Source organism: Neodiprion virginianus, chromosome 5 (genome assembly GCF_021901495.1).
Source record: "Neodiprion virginianus isolate iyNeoVirg1 chromosome 5, iyNeoVirg1.1, whole genome shotgun sequence".
NCBI classification, from domain to species: Eukaryota; Metazoa; Arthropoda; class Insecta; order Hymenoptera; family Diprionidae; genus Neodiprion; species Neodiprion virginianus.
The window spans coordinates 16,309,084-16,331,750 of NC_060881.1; the positions used below are offsets into that span (position 1 = coordinate 16,309,084).

Here is a 22,667-nt window from a genome sequence, read left to right on the forward strand (position 1 = left end):
GTATGTAAGACCGTGCCATAGACTTATTACAACCAGCATGATTTTTAGGTAGAATTTTTAAAGACATCCGCTAGGTGACGCCGCGACCGCCCCTGAGGCCCGATCACAGTTTTACACACAGGGGGCTTATTACGGTCTCGAATCGAGTGAAAATGACAAAAGTGAGTGGCTCACCCATGGAGATATAATATCCGACCGGAACGTCCGTATGTTTTATCGACTATTATTATTGCATGTCACTTTTATCAACTAACCAAACTCGAAGTACGAGAATCTTGTAACCATAAGGCATTAAAACAACTGTCTAACTATTTGGAATATCCCTAGATAGAAATAACTATGAAATTCACCAACCAAAGCTTAAAAACCATGTTACGAGATCTTCGCACTACAAAGACCTATCATTTATAATACGTTATTATATATCACTATCATATTAACACCATAATTAACTAACACCATTATATCCAATTATTATATGTATATATATGTGACTGTCTCTAAAATTTTATAAATTGATAAAGATATTCTCTGTTTTCATTGCAATAAGGAAAAGACCACAATATAATAAATAAGGATTGTATGTTAGGGTTTAAGTAGTTTTAAGCTAGCTATAAGGATCGAGATCGCGAACAAGCTCTCTAAGGGCTTATGCAACCCGCGAAGGTGCTAGAGGAGATGTGGTGATCTAAGATTAAAAATTAGATATAATACTGTCTTATAACTGTGATAAACTGATTGTAAGCCCCTAGTACAAAAGCATCCATTGATAAAAATGAATATGAATATGAATATTAAAAAAGTGTATATGAAATGAACACTTGGCAGACCTTAATTGTTCGATTAAAGACAATGTGAGAAACCCCAAAAAAATAGTCTGCCACCATGGTAAGGCTGACTTTTTGAGTTGCATCGCTTCCAAAATGTAAAAAAAAGGGTGTGGTAAATTATTTGATCATGTCTGCCCTTTGGACTGATGGTCAAAATCATCCCAAAAACGAAGAAAATCGAACAGGCAGACATCCAGACCGCTGCATTTCCAAAGGCAGACCATTTAAGTATATATTATTTTAAACGAACTTGATTATCAGAACTTCTTTTACTTTTCTTTTTTTTACGTTCTTTTACTTTGTACTAATAAACTGTTTTTTTTTTATTACGACTTCAATTCACTAACCCTGAACTTTATTGAATAAAAAAACAAAAAATTTAATAATCATAAAACTATTAATAATAACAATAATCAGCCGTAATACCCGCTTTCCCTTGATTCTGCGCGCACTTAAAAACATTGTACACCTCAAAGTCAGTCACCAAAATGTCTGCCTTTTGTTTTTTGCCTTCCGGGAGTCTTAATGAATCGAATGGGCACAACTAGAACCATGATCAAATGATTTTGTAGAGCTTTTTTTTTTACATTTTTACGACCTCATCCCGCGATAATGCGGCGGTCTGGATGTCTGCCTCTTCGATTTTCTTCGTTTTTGGGATGATTTTGACCAGCAGTCCGAACGGCAGACATGATTAAATAATTTACCACACCCTTTTTTTTAAACAGTTTTGAAGCGCTGTAACTCAAAAAGTCAGCGACATATGACCTTCGGTGACTGGACCAATTCGATTCGTATTGATCTGAACTTTCATCCCTATCAATGTGAAACATGATCAAATCATATATCATTTTGGCACCCAGCTCCCTAACTATAAGAACCTGCGTTCTTTCTCTCCCTATCAAAAAAAAAAAAATAATCGCCGACAATCACCTTTCTACGCCTCTAAATCAGAACACTGCGTTCAATACTGTCTCATATACGGAGCATCTCATTACATCTCCATCAAAATTAGCGCATCCGTGATGTGTTACAGTTACTCTGAATTTTTTTCCATACGAACACTTTTCGAAAAACAACATTGCTTCTCTATCCAACGTAGATACTTCAATTGCGACTAGCTGAAACAGTATTTCGATTCTATGCCTACGAAAAGTCAAGATCGAGAGAGCAAAAGAAAAGTTGTTGGAATAATTACGAATATTAATGTTATGGAATAGATCGAGCGCGTGTCGAAAAGAATCCCATTTCGAAATGGATAATTGTTATAATTTCATATTATAAACGTATTATTGTAGATAATCTAGTTTGTCTCTTGGAAAATTATAAAATTTATAGTATGCATCACATATGGATCATATATATTAATATCGTACGTGGACCGCATACACATACCTATATACTTTTTGGTCTCTGCATCATTATGACATCTGATCTATCATTATTTATCATCCATGTATACATACTTTTCCCGGGTACCTATATTTTAATTAAATCACGTTTTTGCTAGGAATTTTGGAAGAAATTGATTCTCATTATTAATTTCTTGAATCGCTGACGATTCGGTAACGTTATAAGTCGGTAAGTACGCACAAGCTAAATATTGACTTGGGCTTACCATTACGACGACTGTGTTACTCGAAAGGTTATTGCAACCAACATCATGTCGTGATCGGTAACCGTCTGATGCTTTGCAATAAGTTCCCAACTCCGCCGCTGGAACACCGCAGAGGGCGTAAGCGCGCGGCGAATTTCGGTTGTCACACTAAAGCCCGTAAGGGTAACTGTCTTTATAGTCTTCAGTCAACGCCAGATATAACAATATTAGATGCATAATATACTGTCAAAAACAAGTAACTTTGGAGCGTAAAATAATTATCTTATTGGCTGTTACAAGTATGAACGATTTTCTACACTATATTACAGGTATTCTATGAACGCTGTGTGTCCTGGGAATCTCTTGGCCTGCTTCCACACTGAAAGATGAAGAATTTCGTTATTTCTAACCTGTTTTTCGATTCCAAAGATATGTAGGTATATGAATACGAAGATGAAAATTACACAATCTTGAAATCCAGGTCGGATTTCAATAACAGTCACACAGGAATAAGAAGGAAATTGAAGTGTTCAGGTTTAATGCAATGAGGCTGTCTTTTTAAATTGCAATTTGGCAATTTGAAATGTGCCACAGTTGCAGTAAACCGCAAGGCACAAATCAAAATGTACTTCTTTTCGAACTAAAAACCCGGGAAATATTCTCTTATAATGTTTAATAACGTTAACATTACAAACTTCACTCTCGACTGAAACTCACAATAATCATTACAATGAAGTAGTTCAGGATTACTAGTTATCATTTACACAGGTCAAAATACAGAAGGTTGAAAGTTTGAATAAACTTTGTAACTTCTGATCCCCTCATTTCAGCAATACTGTGTTCGTTTTACAAAATTTTCGCATGCAATCAGGTTTTTGATACGTTTGAAACTTTGGGAAACAAGTCTCTACACCCATTTCTTGAATAATTGACTGAGTATTGATTGCAACTTTACATCTATGTCAAGTTGTTACGAAATTATGGGCTGGTTTGGAAAAAAACATTCTAAAAATTCCTAGTAATTTTTCTGCAAGAACAGAAAGGATAGAAAACGGGAAGTATATAGCTGAACATTATCTGTAAAATCATACATGGCTTGGTGTAAACAAAATGCATACCGGGTATTGAAAGGGTAAACATAACATCTACACACTACAGTCTCCTTACATCGTGCATGCAGAGAAGAAATTCTTACTCAAAATGCATACCGTTTGAATGCGATCTCGCTGGTCAAGAGCATGAGGTAGCGAAGGCCGTATGCAATTTATTTCCATCGGTGTCAAATGGTCTAGTTTAGCAAATGCGCTGTCACTTTTCATGAAGGCATCGACTGAAGTACGTAATTTAGACATACGAATATCCCACAGATCCTAGAACAAATTTTAGCCCTCTTGAGTCTACAAAAATAACAATTTTAATAAAAAAATTTTTGTATCCACCATGTTGAATTTCGATTATCTGATCTTAAATTCAAGGGCTGTGAGTCAGAAAATTTTTGAACGATTATTCGCAATGCATAAAATGTGCGATTTGCACAAATTTAATCACCTTAACAATTGTTCTGATCTCTTCAGCCTGTGGAATGTCTTCTGGAGCTACACCCAAAAGCATGAGAGTTTCGTCCATGTAGTGATCACTAGGCATTTTTGTGAAAAATCTGAAATACAAAGTTTAGTCAATTACTTAATATGTAGATTAATTATTGAAAAAAACATGTTATAATCGAGGCTGAGCTATCACAGTTTTCATGTTTTCATCTTTCGTATTCATTCTGTATGCTCCACAAATACAATGCTTATGTTATTAAACACCACTTCTTAGGTAACACTAGAATTGCGAGTCAAATATTAATTAATAATTGAAAATTGTTATATTTAAAAATTCATTGCACAGCTAATGAACTTTATGATAAAGATTATTGAAGTGTTCTGGAAACTATAATTCAGGGTCAATTTGACAAAACTCTCTTCGTCAATATAAATCTATACAAAAAATGTGCAATTAACTATGTAATTAATGAAAATATCGACTATTTATGGAAGTTCAACTTGGCTATGTTGTAGTGTTGAAAGCACATAATTTTGATAATGGTAGCTTACAATAATGTGTATAATTGAAAAACTTAGTCAAGTTCATCACCTACGAATCAGTTCTCTAAGAACCCTACATGATCAATGAGACTTCATACCTTGTTTATATTCATATTTTTGATGCATGTTTACGTAAATAGCAATAACATGAATAGTCCTAAAGTTGCATAATAATTTATTTTTCATAAATGGCACTATTGCATTACACTTCGAATTCAGTTATGCATAGAGTTCTATCTATCAAGACTGTAAATGTGTATCTTTTATCATTCTCTTACACTTTGCACGAATGTTTTAATAATTTGTGAACTTTATTTCTATAGCTTGTCGCTACCTTCAACTTCGTTATTCCAACCTCAACCCCACTAGAGAAAAGTCATTAAAACAAGGAACGGTACAGCAAACCACATTCATACGTAACTTATGTAACGACATGATTGATATTTGAAAAAATAAAAGTTTCAAAAAATGCATCAATCTGTGTTGCCATCTAGAATAATGCGTAATTTGTCATGGAGCTATAATTAGTAACATTAACGTAACGAAACGTTGGAATAAAAGTAAATCATTACTTTGCAGCTTCAGAAATAATTTGGAATTAGTATTTGTGTAATTGGAGTTTGTTAATGCTGAATTACGGCTTACTAATTATCAGGCGGTTTCATTGTTAAGAAATAATGATTTTTTATAAAAATGTATAGTTATGTTCAAGTTACGAACTTCAACTTCATGATTTGTTAAGAAATGTCAAGAAAGGTTGGGTTAGGTTAGGTTGACAGTAAGCAGATTATGGGATTCCGTGAATTTGGAATCGCGTGGGGCAAATATTAATAGTAACTTGGATGTTTTTTCTTCGTCCTTCACGTCTATCAATAGCTTGGCGTCCATCCATTCTTGACCGACAATGCGACACTTTTGTTGTTGTTTTAAATTAACTGCCAACCAAATCGGAACTTGAGTAGGTAAGCCGGCTCGAAACGGTCCAATTGATCCAGATATCAAATGAATCTGATTGAAAGTGAAACTTGGTATAATTGTCACCAATTGTTTCTCCCCCAAGAACTCCACTTCATTTGGATCCATGTCTTATAACAGAATTGTTTTTCTATCAACGACATGTGTATGATTTTATAACTTGTTTCTGCTAAGTAATCGTTGCGAAATTTTTCGACATTTCAAGTCTGAAAAACCGACGTCGTGAGGTGCAATTAATCGACTAATGCGATTCATCAAACTTTCGATTACCACGATATCGATAAAATATTATACCATTCTTGATTGGCTGCACTGAGTGCGTTTTCTCCAGGGTTTCGCTCTTCTCATTGGTTAAAAAATGGGGAAATCGCACTCAGTGCAGTCGGTTGGAGAAGCGATTAAATTACTAGAATTTGAGCAAAAATCAAATAAGCCAAGCATATATTACCCGATAAATCGTCAACGCTTTGGTCCTTAGATTACATGCTCTAAGCTTTGGTCAAGGCATCGAGCGTTAACTGTAGAATACCTCAAGAATACGCTACTCGAAAAATGTCATCTCGCCAATTCAATGTTACGTACACCATTTAAAATACGTAATTTTTTTATTGCTGTACTAGAACCGAGTTTATCGTTATGAACAGATATCTTATTATACTTAGTAAAGCTCCTCGAAATATTCCAGTCCAGTAACAAGCACACTGTTTGATTGACGTATGTTCATATTGGTAGAGATCGTAGAGATATTGGCATAAAAATGTGCAGAACATATCGATTATTCATTGATTATTCAAAATCGAAACTATTAATCGAAACTATTACTCGAAACGTCGATTTCCGGAATCGGATAAAAAGTAAAAATTGACCGCTTTTAAAAGTGTAACCTCTGTGACAGAATTAAAGGGAGTGAAGAAACTAAATTCGCAGCTAAAACATTGGATTTGCTACAAATCATTAAGAGTGTCTCAAGAGTCAAACCTGATGTTTTTAGCACGAAATTAATAATTTCAAATTTATTAAGAACCCTTGTGAAAAGTGCGAGTAAACTAAATAGAATGGAACACAAATTGTACCTCATTTAAACAGACATGACGAAATGTAATTAAATTCAAGATATATTTACAACCTATGGTATTTCGAACAAACATCTAATTACTCGATACAATATGTAATAAGTAGTTATGTTCTAAAATCGGAATGCGATTTCTTGATTGGTTAAATCCACTTGCCGCGAGCGATTTTGCTGCGAACAATGATTTTTTATTAGCTTTATAGTACATATCGTACACACCCTGAACGACCTGCTCATAAGTAAAAAATCATGGCTTGCAATTCGTTTTGTTATTGTTCTAGATATCGCTTATTCACGAATTTGTAAAGTTTTTCACAGGCGCGACAGCACCACTTTGTAGAACTTTTCTCGATAACCTCATCGCTCCTGATACAGGATCTCGGCCAAAATATTTAACATGTATCACTTGACCAACTTCGAAATTCAGAGCACTTGGATGATTTACTTTCCGTTGATCCAACTGCGAATTATGCAACAATGCCGGATTCATACTCGGATACAATGTGACCATCACTCCTAAGTCACGGATCTCCACAATCTTGGCATTATAAATTGCCCCAAACTCTAAAACTGGCTCACGTTCCGCAGTAAGAACCCGATCAATTATTTCTTTTGCTTCGTCCATTGCAGTTTGATTAGGAGCAAACAGTGAGAAGATCGTGTCATCGACTTGATTCACCTGCAATAAGCCGTGTGATACATTTGTTTCCATAATTAAGGAATAAAAAAAAAAAACAGTGCATTACTCTAAATATCATGCAACGATGGAAATTCTCACAGTAAAAATTAAATATGATCAAAATTGAAGTAACTCGAACCTGAACTCCAGTTTCGACGAGTATTTTTTTAAGATTTGAGCCTGAAATTCCAACAAACTTGGCTCGCATATGAATGGGTACTTCAAGCATTTCCGACACAGGCATATTTGGTTTTTTCACTTCTCTCGGCTTGGCGATCACACAATTCATGATCTCAATAATCTTGGATTTCGCGTTATGGCCTTGCTGCAATGCTTCAAATACAATTTTTAACGGAATCCCGGGAATTTTGATGTCCGCTTGTACGGCCGTGATCCCTTTCTTTGTACCTGCTAGTTTGAAGTCCATGTCGCCCATGTAGTCTTCGATACCCTGGTGGTATATCAACGTTACATGCTTAGCATACAAGCTTTGGTTGAAAATAATAGCACAAAAATGGACTACGAGTGATTTTACTCAACGATAGTGGAAAGAAAATGGAAACGCACACTAATTCCAGAAAGAAAAAACAAAAAGCCACAATAGAATACTTAGCACGTATAATATACCAATAAATCTGTGAGGACTTTGTAGTCGTTGATCTGCTTAGTTTCATCATACTTTGTAATCAAACCCATCGCTACCCCCGCAGCTGCTGTGGTTATTGGAACACCAGCATCCATCAGGGCTAAACTTCCACCGCAAACAGATGCCATTGACGAAGAGCCTTTAAAAAGCAAATTGCAGTATATTTTACTGCTTCATGTCGCAAATGTTTAGACTTCCATTTGATGCAAAATTTTTAGCTTTTCCTCTTATTGGAAAAAATGTAACCTAATGTATTTCCTTTGTAAAAAAAAAATCCAATCTTCTCGAATATGAAATCTGCTTTAAGAATTCTCATCAGGAATTGTCAGAAAAACACGTTTTTCCAACATTTTCAACCTGTGTATGTGAAAGGCTAGAAATAATTTTTTTACATTTGTTTCTGTGAAATACTAGACATTTTAGAACGTCGGATCGATTTATATAACTACATACCATTGGACTCTAATACCTCGCTGGTAAGCCTTATAGTAAAGGGATAGTCTTTGGGAAGAACAGCACGTAATCCTCGCTCGGCAAGAGCACCGTGACCAATCTCTCTTCGTCCACTCGGTCCTGAACGTCCAGTTTCATTTGTTGCAAATGGTGGAAACTCGTAGTGCAAGAAAAAATTTTTTTCCTTTATTCCACTGGAAATGGAAAACATAAACAACCCATTTGAGTGCAAAGTGTATTGAAATAAAACAGAGAAAACAGCAACTAGCTTTCATAACATTCAGATAAAATTTCTCAATACAGTAGTTTATACACTCTCGATAATTTCACTCCTAATATTTTGCATCATCAGTAGAAGTTATTCTCTCTCTCCATCTGTAACTCCCATAATTATAGTTACTCTAATACACACTAATATTATTGCATGTTCTACTATTTCCCAAAGTTTGAAGGAATTACATCACTTAAGAGAGCAAACAAACGTAAAACACGACTTATTTCATTTTTTTGAAAACAGAAAGTTGTCAGATCGCTCCGAGATTCCTTGAATCTGAATATTCTGGTCTCTTTTTTGAACAACCCTGTAAGTGACTAGAATTCAAACCTGCATTTAACTTTTTTTACAAAGAATAGAAAGTCATCATAATTTTTGCAATGATAATTATTCAACTAATTACCTTGTCAGCATAGAAATGGTATCCAGTTTCAGAGCACTTTCCGGTGAATCTAGAGTTACTGTACAGAACACTTGCGTTTGTCCTCTCTGGAATACTGCAGACCCATGGAGGGGGTTGTGAAGATTGACTTGGCACGATATGTCGCGCAATTCATGAAGCTCTCGCCCGTCACACCTTATCAATCAAGAGATAGTAGATTAAGCATTAAACTTTAGCATCATCATCAAACTAAAACATTAAGCATCAATATGGCAGTTGTAAGTTAGTAAGAAATTGATTCATTTTCGCATTTCTTCCAATATGTAATATAATGAAACCATATGGCTTAAATGCAAGAGGGTTTATGCGAGTAGATGACTGAAAAGTGGGTGAATTATGGGAATTTATATCTACACATCAAATAATTCAATTCGATATGGATTTTTTTGTCCAAAAGTATGTAGATCAAGCTGTGTATCCGTATTTTTTTTGAATGGAATCAATTTACAGGAAGTATTTTCATTGACGTCAACTGTTGCACTCTGTGACATGTTTTGTGATACCCACAGTATCTCAAAAATAATTCTACCGATCTAGTTCAAATTTGGAGCCAGTATCTTCGATAGCCTACCCGTTTTGCCATTAAACGGAAATTTTTTAATCAGGTATGTAAACAAAATAACGACCGTTTGAAGTTGAAATTTGATTTTCCGACCAAAATTTAAATATGTTGTATTAATTAATAATATATACAATTTTGAAAAAATTAGGATTTTGATAAAGACAATCTATTCATGAATATTGTCTCCAAATTTATCGTAGATTGGTCTAGTCATTTCTGAGATTCCATGGACACAGTAAAATATCCCACTGAACAGAACGATAGACATTATAGTCAATACCAATGCTTCATGTTAATTAATTGTTGTGAATAAAATATGTCAATGAAGCTGAATCTAATAAATTTAAATACAGTCCGCTCCCGTAATAGTGCTACTCCCAATAGTGTTGCTTTCCCTTATTCTCGATCGAACGTGACCCCCACCACGGGCTCACATCAGGTTTCATATTCGTCTCCCTGAATAGAGCCAAATACTGGCTCAATGAAATAGCGTATAATTCTCTGCTTTAAATTCAATTTATTGTTATTATTTTTTTAATAATGTTATTTCATCACAAAATTCATAATATAGTAATAATATTATTTTCAAAAAAATGTCATAAATTTCGATTATCATTATTAAAATAATAATGAGAGGCCGTTTCTTCAACAAGACCAAAGTATAATATGTAGGTAAAAAATTTAATTATATTACTATCATGGTGTTGAGATCAATCGTGTGCCGACCAAAAATAGATTAAAAGAAATTTCGCAAAAAAAATCTAAAAAAATTCTCATGAACTCAACAAGAAGTAATGCAACTTTTTACGGTCCTGAGGTTTTGTTGTAAACCTCATCGTTTTCGTACTCCGGAGCAATATTCAAATTGTCTATTTTTTATCAAAAAACGAAATATTTCTGGGGAAAAAAAATCGCAAAAATTTTTCTACAAAATGAAATTGAAGCTTAGGCTTCCTCCTTTATGATTTGAGTCGGAGAAATACATAAAAAAGATTTTTAGTGCAAACGGGGTCCACTCACAAAAGAAAAAAACGACAATATATGTTCGTTTTCAAAACTGGGTGATAAGTGTCAAAAAAATCGTAAAAATTTGTTTGAAAAGCCAAAATGTAGGTAAATCCCCCGTCTTTAAAATGCCGTTAGTCAAATTGGCCTAGGCCAACTACCGGCGAAATAGCATAAAAAACCGTTCCGGCACTTTTTCCAACTCTTATCCGGAAACTTTCCGCCGGTAGTGTACATTTGATGATTTTACTATATCAATGTGTATATTTAACACATTTTGTGGAATAAATGGGGATAGGTGTGAAAAGTTTTCTTAAAATAATGAAATTTAGAAAAAAAAGTTGAAATTAGAAAATCGAAATAATCCATTTTTATATGATAAGGAAAACGAATATATGTAAATATACACGAGTAGTCACAGTTTACCCGGCGCGGCGGCACTATTACGAGAGCGCGCCGATAATTCCGACAGTTTGAACGTGCGTCAGTGGAGGTAGTACCTGAGTTCCAAGATAAATACTCCCCCCCATCACTGGCACTATTATGAGAGCGGACCGTAAAACAAACCTCAATCGAATTAAACAACAGGTTGTTGAGATATAAATTCTCAAAATTCATCCACTTTTACCCACTGTGGTACAAATGACAAAAAATAAACATAAGTGAAAAAAATTAGGAACATCAAATACCTTACATTGTCTTCAAAGATGAGCGACCGGAATATCTCTTTGCTTAGCGCTGAAAATTCTTCCGATACAACAGTAGAATCGATATTGGGATGTTCCTGTTTAATTTTCTCAATGACATCAGTTCTTATGTTATTCACTGCATTGTCTCGTGATATTTTATCATGTTTGTGATCTCTGAATATTTCCCGCAGCCTCATTTCTGAGAGAATTTTTATGGACTCTTTGATCTCTTCCTGTGTCTCAGGAATTGCCTGGATTTGTCTTTTAGCTTTGCCATATTGCTTTTGCAACTGTAATATGCTCTGTACAATGTTCTGACATTCTTTGACACCAACTTTTAACGCCTTGAAAAAATCAGGCTGAAGTATATCGTTTGCAGAGCCTTCGAGCATGACAATAAGACTGTTCGCCATTGCGCTGACTATTAGATTCAGATCACTTTTTTGCATCTGCCTTCTCGTCGGGTTTATAAGGATTTCTTGATCCACTAATCCCACTCTGACAGCACCGACCGGTCCATTCCAAGGAATATCCGATAAAGACAAAGCTGCCGATGCCGCGTTTATCGAAATTATATCTGGGTCATTGACTCCATCGACAGCCAAAATGTTGCACATCACTTGAGTGTCATAGCAGTATTTGTCTGGGAATAGCGGACGCAGGGAACGGTCGATTAGGCGACTGGTCAGGATCTCATGTTCGGTGGGACCCAGTTCCTTGCGGAAAAAATTTGTAGGTATTCGACCGGCGGCTGCTGCCTTTTGCCTGTAGTCGACGACAAGCGGTAAAAATGAGTTATTTGAAGCTCTCACTTTACTGACCGTTGTGACCATAACGGCGGTGTCACCGATCGATGCTACCGCACATCCATCTGCCAGTTTGGCGTATTGACCCGTCGAGAATGTGAGTTCATTCCTAAAAATTATCAAATCATATAACTGATTGCGCTACCTGTGTGATCTTGGAATTGCAAAGAATTACCCTCAAATGCAGAAATAGGGATTAAAACAACATCGGTTAGAAGTGTGTAGGTGTTCAATTAATTACAACCCCTCAATCGTGCAATGGAATTAGGAAAACATCAATTGAACACATTTGTTCAAGGTATAAAGTTGGCTATTGTGTTAGATGATTTAGGATTGCGTTTTAATTTACATAGAGCAAAAGATAAGCCCAAGTCACGTTTTTAAGCATCTATTCGTTAAAATTAGAGATCAAAAAACATTTTTGTATTTGTTGGTTAAGCTGCATGAGTTTAAGGTTATGTTTGGACGAAATGTTTGAGTGATTTGCTTACCCATTACTAAGATTAACGCGGACTTCTGATTTCTCGAGCTGTCGATTCTGGGTACTGTATTTACAACTTGATGTACGAGGGATACACAGACTTCTTTTATATTTAGATAGCAATTTACGTTTTGTCAATAACCTAAAAAACATAATCGACGCCATTTTTGATCATACCGGCTACTTCCCATGACGGTATCACCAGAGGAGATATCACGCATGGAGACTAGAGGCAAAGAGTATGGACTAGAGATACATGGTATCACGCATAAGTGGTCTGCAGTGATCTGTAGCGGGATTCCGTAACTCTCTACCGACAATTATCGTTGTCGCTAGCTAGCGACAGTTGTCGCTTGCATCGACGATGCTAGCGACGTAGGGTGATTCTGTAACTTCGACGTAACGATATTCATCGATGCAAACTAGTCACAGGCCCATCGATAAATGTCGATAGATTTTCAGCTAATTTGACAACGTCGCAGATATTATCACTAAAAATCTAGTAACTTCGGATAGATTATTTGTGAACGCAATCAAAATCGTCTATTAGGTTCTGCTATTGTTCTGTATCATCTGCCAGTGTTGGCAACCGTACGATAATTATCGTACATGTACGACAATTTCATACCAACGTACGATATACGATAGCGATTCATTATCGTACGCAAATGTACGATAATATTCAAATACCTAGAATTTTTTCCTAAATGAACGAATAAAGTCATTAGTTTGTAATGGACAAAAATTTCGATGGATAATCGTTTACTCTTATATATATATTAAAACGTTTCGAGTTTTCTCGAGCACTGAATATCACGATTTGTCTGCACGTGATGTGAAATAATTCACCGATTGTGTCTAAACTTAATTATTAAATTATCACACGGGCAGATATTTGGTGAACTCTGACGATTAAGGATCGTCGTTCGCGAGTTATTGTTTCGTGGTTATAATATCTCGTCTCACGAAAAGCCAGACGGGATATGAAATACGTGAAGGCGTGGTTGTCCGAAGGACGGCAAATATGCGCAATTATACCATTACCTGCATCAAGACGGCCTGACGCAATGCAGGTAGCTCTTTGCAGGTTCAGGGGCCCTACCTAAGGGTTAAAGGATTCTAGGTGACGAACACTGTCTCTGCGTTTCAACATCAGACGCAATGTTGGGCTTCACCCAACACGGCTCCCTAATACCTGAAAACTTTATTGAAAAAACGGAATTTGTTATCTACGTTGAATAGCCTCCTTCAGTTGAGAGTGGTAGTCGAGGCTGCTTGGAGTAACGCGTCCCTGCCTCGTGGTCGGTAACTCGTGTCGACTACAAGTTCCTCGTTGGGAAGTGGTGATCCGGCAATCGGATATTTGAACATGTCCGTATTCGGACAGAATACCTGATCTACTGCTTGTTCTGTGACGATAGACGATAGATGTCGAGACACATTTGTGCTCGACTTTTATACACGCGTTGGCATATGGTTTCGCAGATTTGGGGAAATAAAATTGGCCGTGTCCCTTGAAGAGGGAGCACGGTAAATCGCGTGATTTAATTGGTCTTTCGGTACGCGGTGGGATCACCGAGTGTACGTAGAGACTTTCTTTGAAATTTGTATACTGTTGTCTATTTGGAGTTCGGGTTGACCGTCAGGCGGCGGCACGCCGGTGAGGCGTCCCGTTACAATATATAAATATACTAGCAGCCCATCCCGGCTTCGCACGGGCATATAATAATATTAAGTAATAATATAAATGTTATTTTTCTAGAAACTCACTGTAAACATTGTGTATTTTCTTTTATTATATTATTATATGCCCGTGCGAAGCTGGGATGGGTTGCTAGTGTAGCTTATATGACACGTTCGTAGATTTACCATAGCAGCGCCATCTATTGATTACTTACTCAACCCAGTCTAAAGGTATCGACATCTGTTAGAATCATTTGGAGTTAACAGATAATTGTGACTGTCGAATAATAACAGACAAATAATTAGCAATAAATTAATTGCGACTATAATTTGAGATTTAAACTATCCTATCTCTCAAGTTGGATCGAACTGCACATGGTGTGCGTATTTTATTATAATCGGTTAAGTGGTTTAGGAGTCCATTGAGGACAAACATCGTGACACGAGATTTATATATATTAAGATATAATGTTAAATATTATATATTTTGTCATTTTTATATGTATAAGAATAAAATGAATAATTAAATGATTAAATTTGGAGCTATTTGATTCTCGTAAAATTTTTGAATCGCACAAATTTTAGCCTCATCTACCAGCATCTACTACCCGGTAAACACATGTAAAAATGATAAAATTTGAAAAAGTACGTGTCGGGCACAATATAAGATCACGATAATATTAATTTTATTATTTTATTAATAACCAACGCTTTTTTACGTTATTTCAAAATGTACGATAATTTTTCGTCAGGTACGATAATCTTACGCCCCTAGTACAATCAGCGCCATCTTCTAGGTTGCCAACACTGCGACTGACGGGAACTACGGGAAGACCTCTCAGGCTTTTTACACCCAGCCCGAAACATGGACCATCGCGGTCCATGAAGATACTTGTTTTCAAGCATGGTCTTATACACTTTTTAAATAATTTCTGTTATTGACATTGTAAAATGCGTTGCAATAACTTGAACAGTGGCCTTTTATAACTATAAATATTCCTTCAATGGATGCTTGATTAATTAAACTTCCCGTCGTTATCGTAGTTGTTTAACGTTGAACAGAAAAATGGCTTACCGCATTATCCGTTCTTGCAAATCAGTTGCGAAAGCTGCACAACGTTTTCACGCATCCAATCACGGTATGATAACGATTAGAAGCATTGGTTTCCGCTGTATCTTACAGACTTTAATTAAACGCAAGCACAAAACAATATGAATCTAGCTGAACCTAATGGAACTTCATTTGCCGGCGGAACATAACCTCTAATCTGAAAATTGTTTTAGGATTGGAATTACCGAAACGAAATTTCGTCAGTACAGTGAATGAGAATCTACTGACAGCAAAAGTTCCCTTAATCTCCACGGTTCGGTACACGAATTTCTTTAATAAATGTGAGTTGAGTAATTTTGTACCGTTTATCAACTTTTCTTGAAGTAAGCTTGAAGTAGGAACAGACGAAAAAAATACAATCAAGTTTATCATTGGAGTACGTTGTCAAATTATAAATGATATCCACATTTTAACGGGTGTGACCATCCTGAAAGGCTAAAATAGAAGTCGGCGTTCATGAATTATCTGTAGCTAAACTTGTGTATGTTTTTTATGTCTGTTTAAACACTTCCAGTTCACGTTTCCAGCTTTGTAAATGCATTTAATTAAATACAAAAATGATAACAATTGGTCGAGATACAAGCCTCTGTGCGTACTAGGTTTTCTTAATCTGGGAATTGTAACTTAGCCACAGGTATTTTGATTGATTTAAAATTTACCACATATTTTTAACATAATTATCTACAGCACTGTATAAGATTTTATTTTTATTATTAATCATTTTTGAAGATCCACGAACTGTAGTGTTCACTGTAATCACAAAGTTATACAGCTAGTCATAATTTCATCTAGTTATTCATAATTATTAGTTTTGGTTTTTAATATTTTATTTTACTTTCTGTGTTCGCTCGACTATCATTGTTTATTTATACATATGGTGATGATTACATTAATAAAAATGTGAATATGTGTGCTTAGGACATAAACTTTACATGTGCTAGTATCTACGCACTTTCATGTTTTATTAATGCAACATTCGATTTGAACGTTTCCTAAAATTTATAATAAATGTTGCGAAATGCGATATGTCAAATTCAGAAAGGAACCATAGTTTCAGTTAGAAAAAGAGGAAATAATCAGGAAATTTTCTAAACTAAATTGAGTGTTTTCCCTGAATACCCCAAATAAACATCTATGCTCACCTACATGTGCCATGTTTCTTGTCAAGTACCTGCTGAGGCTCTATGGAAGGGTGTTACCAGTGTTAGCAATGCGGGGAGGAGGAGAGGCAGAGGAAAAGGGCTGAAATTGACCAGAAATTTGAACAGAGGTCAAATAATCGGAGTTGGAAAAGTTAACATGGTATGGCCAGGTCTAACAGCCCCTGTATTACGGGGTAAAGAACTCATTCAGCAAGAGAAACTTCCCGAAGACCCGGAACGGATGGCAAAGCTAGCGAAATTGCGTGATGAAAACAGCAGCCGTAAATCGTTTAAAATTCATCCGCTTGATCGGGGCTGGTCTGGATCTAAATTACCGGGAAGAAGTATAGGGCCTCCTGATCCCAGAGGCGAAGGTAAAGTCATTGTAACTTTATTATACAGGGTATATCAAAATGTGAAAAACTTTGCCAATAACCGAGTGTTGAAATTAATTCAAACTATTCAATACATAATCCTGAATTAAACTGATAGGTTATGATTTTCCTTCGTGCTAATACATATGTTCAGATTTATTTTCATCAAGTATGACTTGAAATCCAAAAAGAAGTCTTCACATTACTACAAAGATTGGCCAACTTCATTTACTACAGATTTTATGGAGGTGAAATCGATACGTAATGATCTAAACTATGTTTTTATCGCCAAATATTACAGAAACTTTCGAGGGATTTGACACAATATGCTTGGAATCGAAGCCTGTATTTAATATGAGCGCAAACATGGGACGCAAGAGAAGAATGAGTGTTTTTGTTGTAACGGGAAATAGAAATGGATTAGCTGGTTTTGCACTAGGCAAAGCTGTCGAGGGCAAAGCAGCTGTAAAAAATGCCAAAAACCGTGCTGGTCAACGACTCTTACATGTGAACATTTACAACAATCATACAGGTATGAGGTTCAAGATTTTGTTCTCCGTATTGAATGGACTCTGATAAATTTTATCTATGAGATTAAATATCACAACTTTCACATTTATACATTTTAATAATTTCCTTACAGTGTATCACGACTTTTTCTCCCAATTTGGAAAAACGAAAGTATTTGTGAAGAAACAACCAGAGGGTTATGGACTGCGATGTCATAGAGCTATCAAAAGTTGTTGCGAAATGATTGGGATCAAAGACTTGTATTCGAGAATCGAAGGCTCCACTAATCTGCAGCACATCATTAAAGCATTTTTTATAGGATTGTTGCAACAGGTGATGTTCACTGAAATATAGTAATATTGGAACGATCATTTGTACGGTTAGATATACAACTGGCTTTCTGGGAAGAGAGGTAGCATGAAAGGGAAATGTTGTCTCTCTCACTCCGATACAGTTTTTCAAAAAGCTTGTACAAGTGGGTGTTTTTTTTTTTTTTGTTTGTAAATCAGTAACGTTACATTTTTGCTTAGACTCCCATGCATCTGCAGTAGTTAGTGGAAGGAAACAACACTCCTTCTATGCTATTGCTCTCTCACTCTCTGGAATCCCACCCACTACAATGATCGTCCCAGTATTATTCTATTTCAGTGGTGATGTTCCTTCTCCTTGATTATATTCACTTGTCGCTATCCTTCAACTGTCCGATGTTCAACTTTTCACTAGTTTCTTACAGTATAATATTATTCTAATGCAAATAGTTCATTCTAAAGAGTATCATTTTTTGTTCCACTACCACAGAAAACACATTCTCAAATAGCAGAAGAAAAGAAGTTGCATTTAGTTGAAATCAAGAAGGAAACTGGCGAATTTCCTCTAGTCGTTGCCTCTCCACCAGTCGTCAGGAAGCGTGAGGAAATTAAGCGAGATGAAATTCTGGATTACACCCAGTATGTGATGAACAATCGGGTGGTTCTTCAGAAAAAAAAGTTTCCTCCGTTTTACACTAAACACAGATCGTGGGAAATTTATTTAAGGCGTCAAGAGTATCACAGAAATCAAGACAAAGTTAGAATTCGTTTGCTGACTAACTACGGTGAATTACGAAGTTATTTAACCGACAAATATCCTGAAGCAAGACCACCTCGGAAAGAACGAAAACCTGCAGTTGCTGATGCTTGAGAACGTCAGTGATCAGCACATTGGATAGTCTTCATATATCGATAGCTAATGAAAAATAATACGTGAAATAGTCAATTTCAATTTTATAATCGTATACAGATATGTTATTGACATAGGCTCATTATTCGATGATGACATGTTCATATGTACAGAATCCATTTATTATCGATACTGTTCATAGTTTTTACATACTGAACGTATTCGGTTTATTTGTGTTAGTATCTACAATTAAATCGATAACACAGAAAAATAATATTCGTCGCCTATGTTAGTTATCTAAATCGTATCTGAGTGCTCAAAGTTCTTCACATGCTTTGTCCTTCCAAATCGCATAAACTTAATGAGCGAAAAGTTAAAAACATGTAAAAAATTTCTAACCCCTGGGTCATGGTTCAGTTTGAACATATTTTGTGACTAGCAAAATTTATCCGTTATAATTCCATACAGTAAGCAAAGTAATACATACAAGACACTTCACCTTGATTCGACCAACATGAGTAATTCAAAATACAACGACATGATTTATCGTATCATTTCGATATTGACGGATTCTAGATTTCAGGTTTTCGATACAGTGAGTTTCCAAACGCTTGGGAATTGAAATCTCCAAGCGTGTAGAAATCTCAGACAATTCTAAGTGTGTTAATATTGGAATATATCGTTGGGAAACCGTATTTATAATTATTCAACTAATCTAGGTTAGTGTTTTACTAATTAGTGAAAGTGAAAGTAAAGCTGTTCTCTGAGAATACTTTCATTTTTCCAGCATTTTCATTTCATATTCTTAAAAAACAGGTGGAGATTAATGGTGAATCATTAAATAGACCGTACTTGTAATTTGAAACACTATTAGCCAGATTATTTCATAATCCGTTTTGTCCAATGAATGTAAATTCTCAGTCTGTTATCAGTGGTTGAATTAAATTAAATTTAGAAATTTATTTAAAAAATTAAATGAAATATTCGCGTATTTGAATAATTTGAATAATTTGAATGTGGACCGATTACTCGAATTTCCTCCATTCCCTATCGGCGGTAGCCGGGTTATTTTATCTTTAAATCTTATAATCTAACTGCACATTCTTTCAACGTCTAATTTGCCATAATTGGATAATTGTCATCGTCCTTAAGTTTTTTCGACTACTATGCGAAAGATCTACCTGATTTCAGATTTATGAAGAAAAAACTCGACAACTATACTACTATACGGATCTTTAGCAGTTTTAATAAAACACCCGACCAACTGCAAAAATTTTTTTGTCTATCTCAAAGAACATGTCTCACTCAGAGCTATAGGAGGACTATGTCCGCGCATAAAAAGTGTCCGTAAAGTAGAGTACATATGAGATGGCGTTGCTGTAGCAAGAGGGACACGTTTAAATTAAACGGATAAAGATAGATATCCCCTTGTGAAGACACTGTTTTAAAAAAAACTCGTTAAATGACATTTTCAAGTCCCGATTAAACAAAATTATTTATTCCATTTATTAAATCTGTCGGTGAAAAATTTGAAGTTCTGGATTGGGTATCAATAACGTATTCTCATTTCACAACGTTAGCAGTTGAACGTGCATTTAGTGCACTTTTATCCATTAAGGGGGGGGGGGGGGGGTTTGGGTTGGGTTGGGTTTTTAAAGTGAAAAAGAGGCATATTTTCGTGTTTTTTTTTTTGCGGCGATATAAGCAATATTATTTAATTCAATTTATCTACATATTGTGGTACAACTTCTGAAGTATGTTAGAAAAAATTTTCAACAAAAAATGTTGATAAATACGCCTGTGACGGCGAATCTCCGGAGGCGCCTTGAAAAAGAGTTGTTTTGCGGTGAACATTATAACTCGTTACCGGATCATCTGAAACAAAAAAATCGATATGCATTTTAAAGGTGATATGTTTTCCTGGGTAATTAGGAAGAGTTTTTTTTTCTATTCTTTAATAACAAATAAACCGACATTTTTTTAGCTAAAATCGCGTTTTTCACTTCCAAATGCTGCAAAAAACAGAAAAAAAAAACTCTTCCTAATTACCTGGGAAAACATATCACCTTTGAAATGCATATCGATTTTTTTGTTTCAGATGATCCGGTAACGTGTTACAATGTTCACCGCAAAACAACTCTTTTTCAAGGCGCCTCCGGAGATTTGCCGTCACAGGCGTATTTATCAACATTTTTTATTGAAAATTTTTCCTAACATACTTCAGAAGTTGTACCACAATATGTAGATAAATTGAATTAAATAATATTGCTCATATCGCCGCAAAAAATCACGAACATATGCCTCTTTTTCACATTTAACCCCCCCTAATCTAGTCGCTACTACTACTTGCATATTTTGCTACTTCCCTTTTACCTGGTCTACACGCCAAGCTTAACATGGTCGACTAAACAACAAGCATACTTTGTTGCGTCTACACGCTGTACTTAAATATCGATAGATATCGGAATAATAGACTCCGAGAAGAAAAGGGTTTCATCATTATCGAAAACCTTCCTTTTCTTTCTGCCGTCGTTCAATGTTGTAGATCTAAAAAATGATTTAAAGTGATACATAGAAACATAACACAGCACCATGCATCCATTTCTTACACATCATTAGTGACCGAATAAAAGCTAAATGAAATAAATTTATAATACGATTACAAATATATGGAATCATGTATTTGAACTGAATGGCAATTTTTCTTTTATCATTTATCTTTTTACGAACCGAAATTTACACAATTTTTTTTATCACCTTCTTACCTTGATAAATAATTATGATCGATCAATACTATTGATATCTATCGATATTACCAAGCATATCGGGGGTTTTATCGGGCTCTGAAACGAGTTTAACCTCCGCGCGGCTGAACTATGAGTGCGCACGCTACACGACAACTTCAGCCTGTATTTGTCTGAATTTACCGAGTTAAACCTGGCGTGTAGATCAGTTATTAGATATACTTCACTTCATCTATAACGGCCAAGTTCCGGTTGAACCTTTATTGCTTATCAGCACATTTCGGTAACTTATTGAACCTCGATCTGCTGTTTTGTGGCGGACACTGTTCCAGTTAAAAACTCAAATGACCTTGCCCTCCATACTTCTAACCACCTTTCTCAGCACGCAGAAAGAAACTAATCTACACTCAATCTTAGCCATTAACCAATCATACTTCGAGTTTACAGAGGGATTCCTCTTGTCCGTTAAAAATTTGGTGCTCGTCGCTATCCCATATTGCAATATTTTTTCGAAACCCGACTTATAAGGGGTGCCATATAAAACCCAACTCTAGTCAACTCTGTCCAACTCTACGCATTCCAAAAGCGTAAATTTAAATATAGGTCGTGAACGCTGACCGTTCAAAAACTTGCAAGGTGTCAATTCCGGGTGATTCCGAGTTAACTCAAATAAACCCCGCTAGAGGAAGGTTAGATAGAGTTGGGTTCGGTGTTTTCGCCCCAAGATTGGAATTCGATAGTAGTCGAGTATGGGAACGCTCTAGTGTTGCACTTGCACAGTGAATGAGCTTGCATGTTAGACGTAATATAGCTGTTGCGAACTTACCTATGTTTTTGTTTCCCAATTGGTGTCCAATACTTCGGTGTAAATATTCAACCGTTGTTTGAGATAAGTGAAAATGCCTTTTGAAATCCGTAGGCGAGTATTGCGGAATAACATCATTTAGGTAATTTCGAATTCTCGCAGGGCGGTCATTGATGAGTTCGGAATGGAATATTGCTTCGAGCACTGAATCGTCATCACTGTCTTTAGACGAAGAACTCTCAGAGTTCGCCACCTAGTCATATACTCCGGCTGCAATTTCTTTCCAATGATAACCCCGATATGTAATTCAAATATTCGCGCGTCTCTCTCGTCCATAGCTACGTTTAGCAGAATGGGAGAATAATGAAGATTCGGACAGTCCTCAAAAAAATGTATGTATGTATGTACAGTAAGCCTGGGATTTCACAAGCAGGAAAAAATTGTAATAGCAGCAGGAATTCATTGTAGGTTACTAGCACTTCCAGCGCACGTTTTTGACGCTTCAAGTTCATTTATCCGAACAGCAGAGCAGCAAACGC

The 22,667-nt window shown here is 35.8% G+C and overlaps 3 protein-coding genes across 4 annotated transcripts; 1 reads left to right on the forward strand and 2 right to left on the reverse strand.

The window, feature by feature from the left end:
• Nucleotides 1–2,688: 2,688 nt before the first annotated feature.
• LOC124304944 (probable DNA replication complex GINS protein PSF2) lies at nucleotides 2,689–5,729 on the reverse strand. 2 transcript variants are annotated; one of them, XM_046763755.1, is made up of 4 exons: nucleotides 5,356–5,729; nucleotides 3,976–4,084; nucleotides 3,636–3,797; nucleotides 2,689–2,806 (listed from the first exon to the last, which is right to left on the reverse strand). In XM_046763755.1, the coding sequence occupies exons 1-4, from the start codon at nucleotides 5,598–5,600 to the stop codon at nucleotides 2,762–2,764; spliced, it is 561 nt and encodes a 186-aa protein (XP_046619711.1). In that variant the 5' UTR covers nucleotides 5,601–5,729; the 3' UTR covers nucleotides 2,689–2,761. The 2 variants fall into 2 exon arrangements, with proteins under 2 accessions (XP_046619711.1, XP_046619712.1); XM_046763756.1 differs by having other exon boundaries at nucleotides 5,238–5,369.
• Nucleotides 5,730–6,589: 860 nt separating this feature from the next.
• Nucleotides 6,590–12,873, reverse strand: LOC124304943 (polyribonucleotide nucleotidyltransferase 1, mitochondrial). Its single transcript, XM_046763754.1, has 7 exons — nucleotides 12,612–12,873; nucleotides 11,315–12,229; nucleotides 9,020–9,193; nucleotides 8,343–8,536; nucleotides 7,871–8,028; nucleotides 7,383–7,694; nucleotides 6,590–7,243 (listed from the first exon to the last, which is right to left on the reverse strand). The coding sequence occupies exons 1-7, from the start codon at nucleotides 12,764–12,766 to the stop codon at nucleotides 6,857–6,859; spliced, it is 2,295 nt and encodes a 764-aa protein (XP_046619710.1). The 5' UTR covers nucleotides 12,767–12,873; the 3' UTR covers nucleotides 6,590–6,856.
• A 2,264-nt stretch (nucleotides 12,874–15,137) lies between these two features.
• Nucleotides 15,138–19,440, forward strand: LOC124304980 (28S ribosomal protein S5, mitochondrial). Its single transcript, XM_046763851.1, has 6 exons — nucleotides 15,138–15,423; nucleotides 15,569–15,676; nucleotides 16,564–16,911; nucleotides 17,213–17,443; nucleotides 17,555–17,754; nucleotides 18,220–19,440. The coding sequence occupies exons 1-6, from the start codon at nucleotides 15,351–15,353 to the stop codon at nucleotides 18,598–18,600; spliced, it is 1,341 nt and encodes a 446-aa protein (XP_046619807.1). The 5' UTR covers nucleotides 15,138–15,350; the 3' UTR covers nucleotides 18,601–19,440.
• Nucleotides 19,441–22,667: the final 3,227 nt, after the last annotated feature.

Coding starts and splice junctions, on each gene's coding strand:
- LOC124304943 (XM_046763754.1), bottom strand. CDS start 12,766: ATGGCGTCGATTATGTTTTTTAGGTTATTGACAAAACGTAAATTGCTA. Junction 12,230..12,611: donor CGCGTTAATCTTAGTAATGG/GTAAGCAAATCA, acceptor GATAATTTTTAG/GAATGAACTCACATTCTCGA. Junction 8,029..8,342: donor CGAGGTATTAGAGTCCAATG/GTATGTAGTTAT, acceptor TGCTTTTTAAAG/GCTCTTCGTCAATGGCATCT.
- LOC124304980 (XM_046763851.1), top strand. CDS start 15,351: ATGGCTTACCGCATTATCCGTTCTTGCAAATCAGTTGCGAAAGCTGCA. Junction 16,912..17,212: donor TCCTGATCCCAGAGGCGAAG/GTAAAGTCATTG, acceptor CAAATATTACAG/AAACTTTCGAGGGATTTGAC. Junction 17,755..18,219: donor TTATAGGATTGTTGCAACAG/GTGATGTTCACT, acceptor CCACTACCACAG/AAAACACATTCTCAAATAGC.
- LOC124304944 (XM_046763755.1), bottom strand. CDS start 5,600: ATGGATCCAAATGAAGTGGAGTTCTTGGGGGAGAAACAATTGGTGACA. Junction 3,798..3,975: donor AGATCAGAACAATTGTTAAG/GTGATTAAATTT, acceptor AATTTGTTCTAG/GATCTGTGGGATATTCGTAT. Junction 2,807..3,635: donor AGCGAGATCGCATTCAAACG/GTATGCATTTTG, acceptor TTCATCTTTCAG/TGTGGAAGCAGGCCAAGAGA.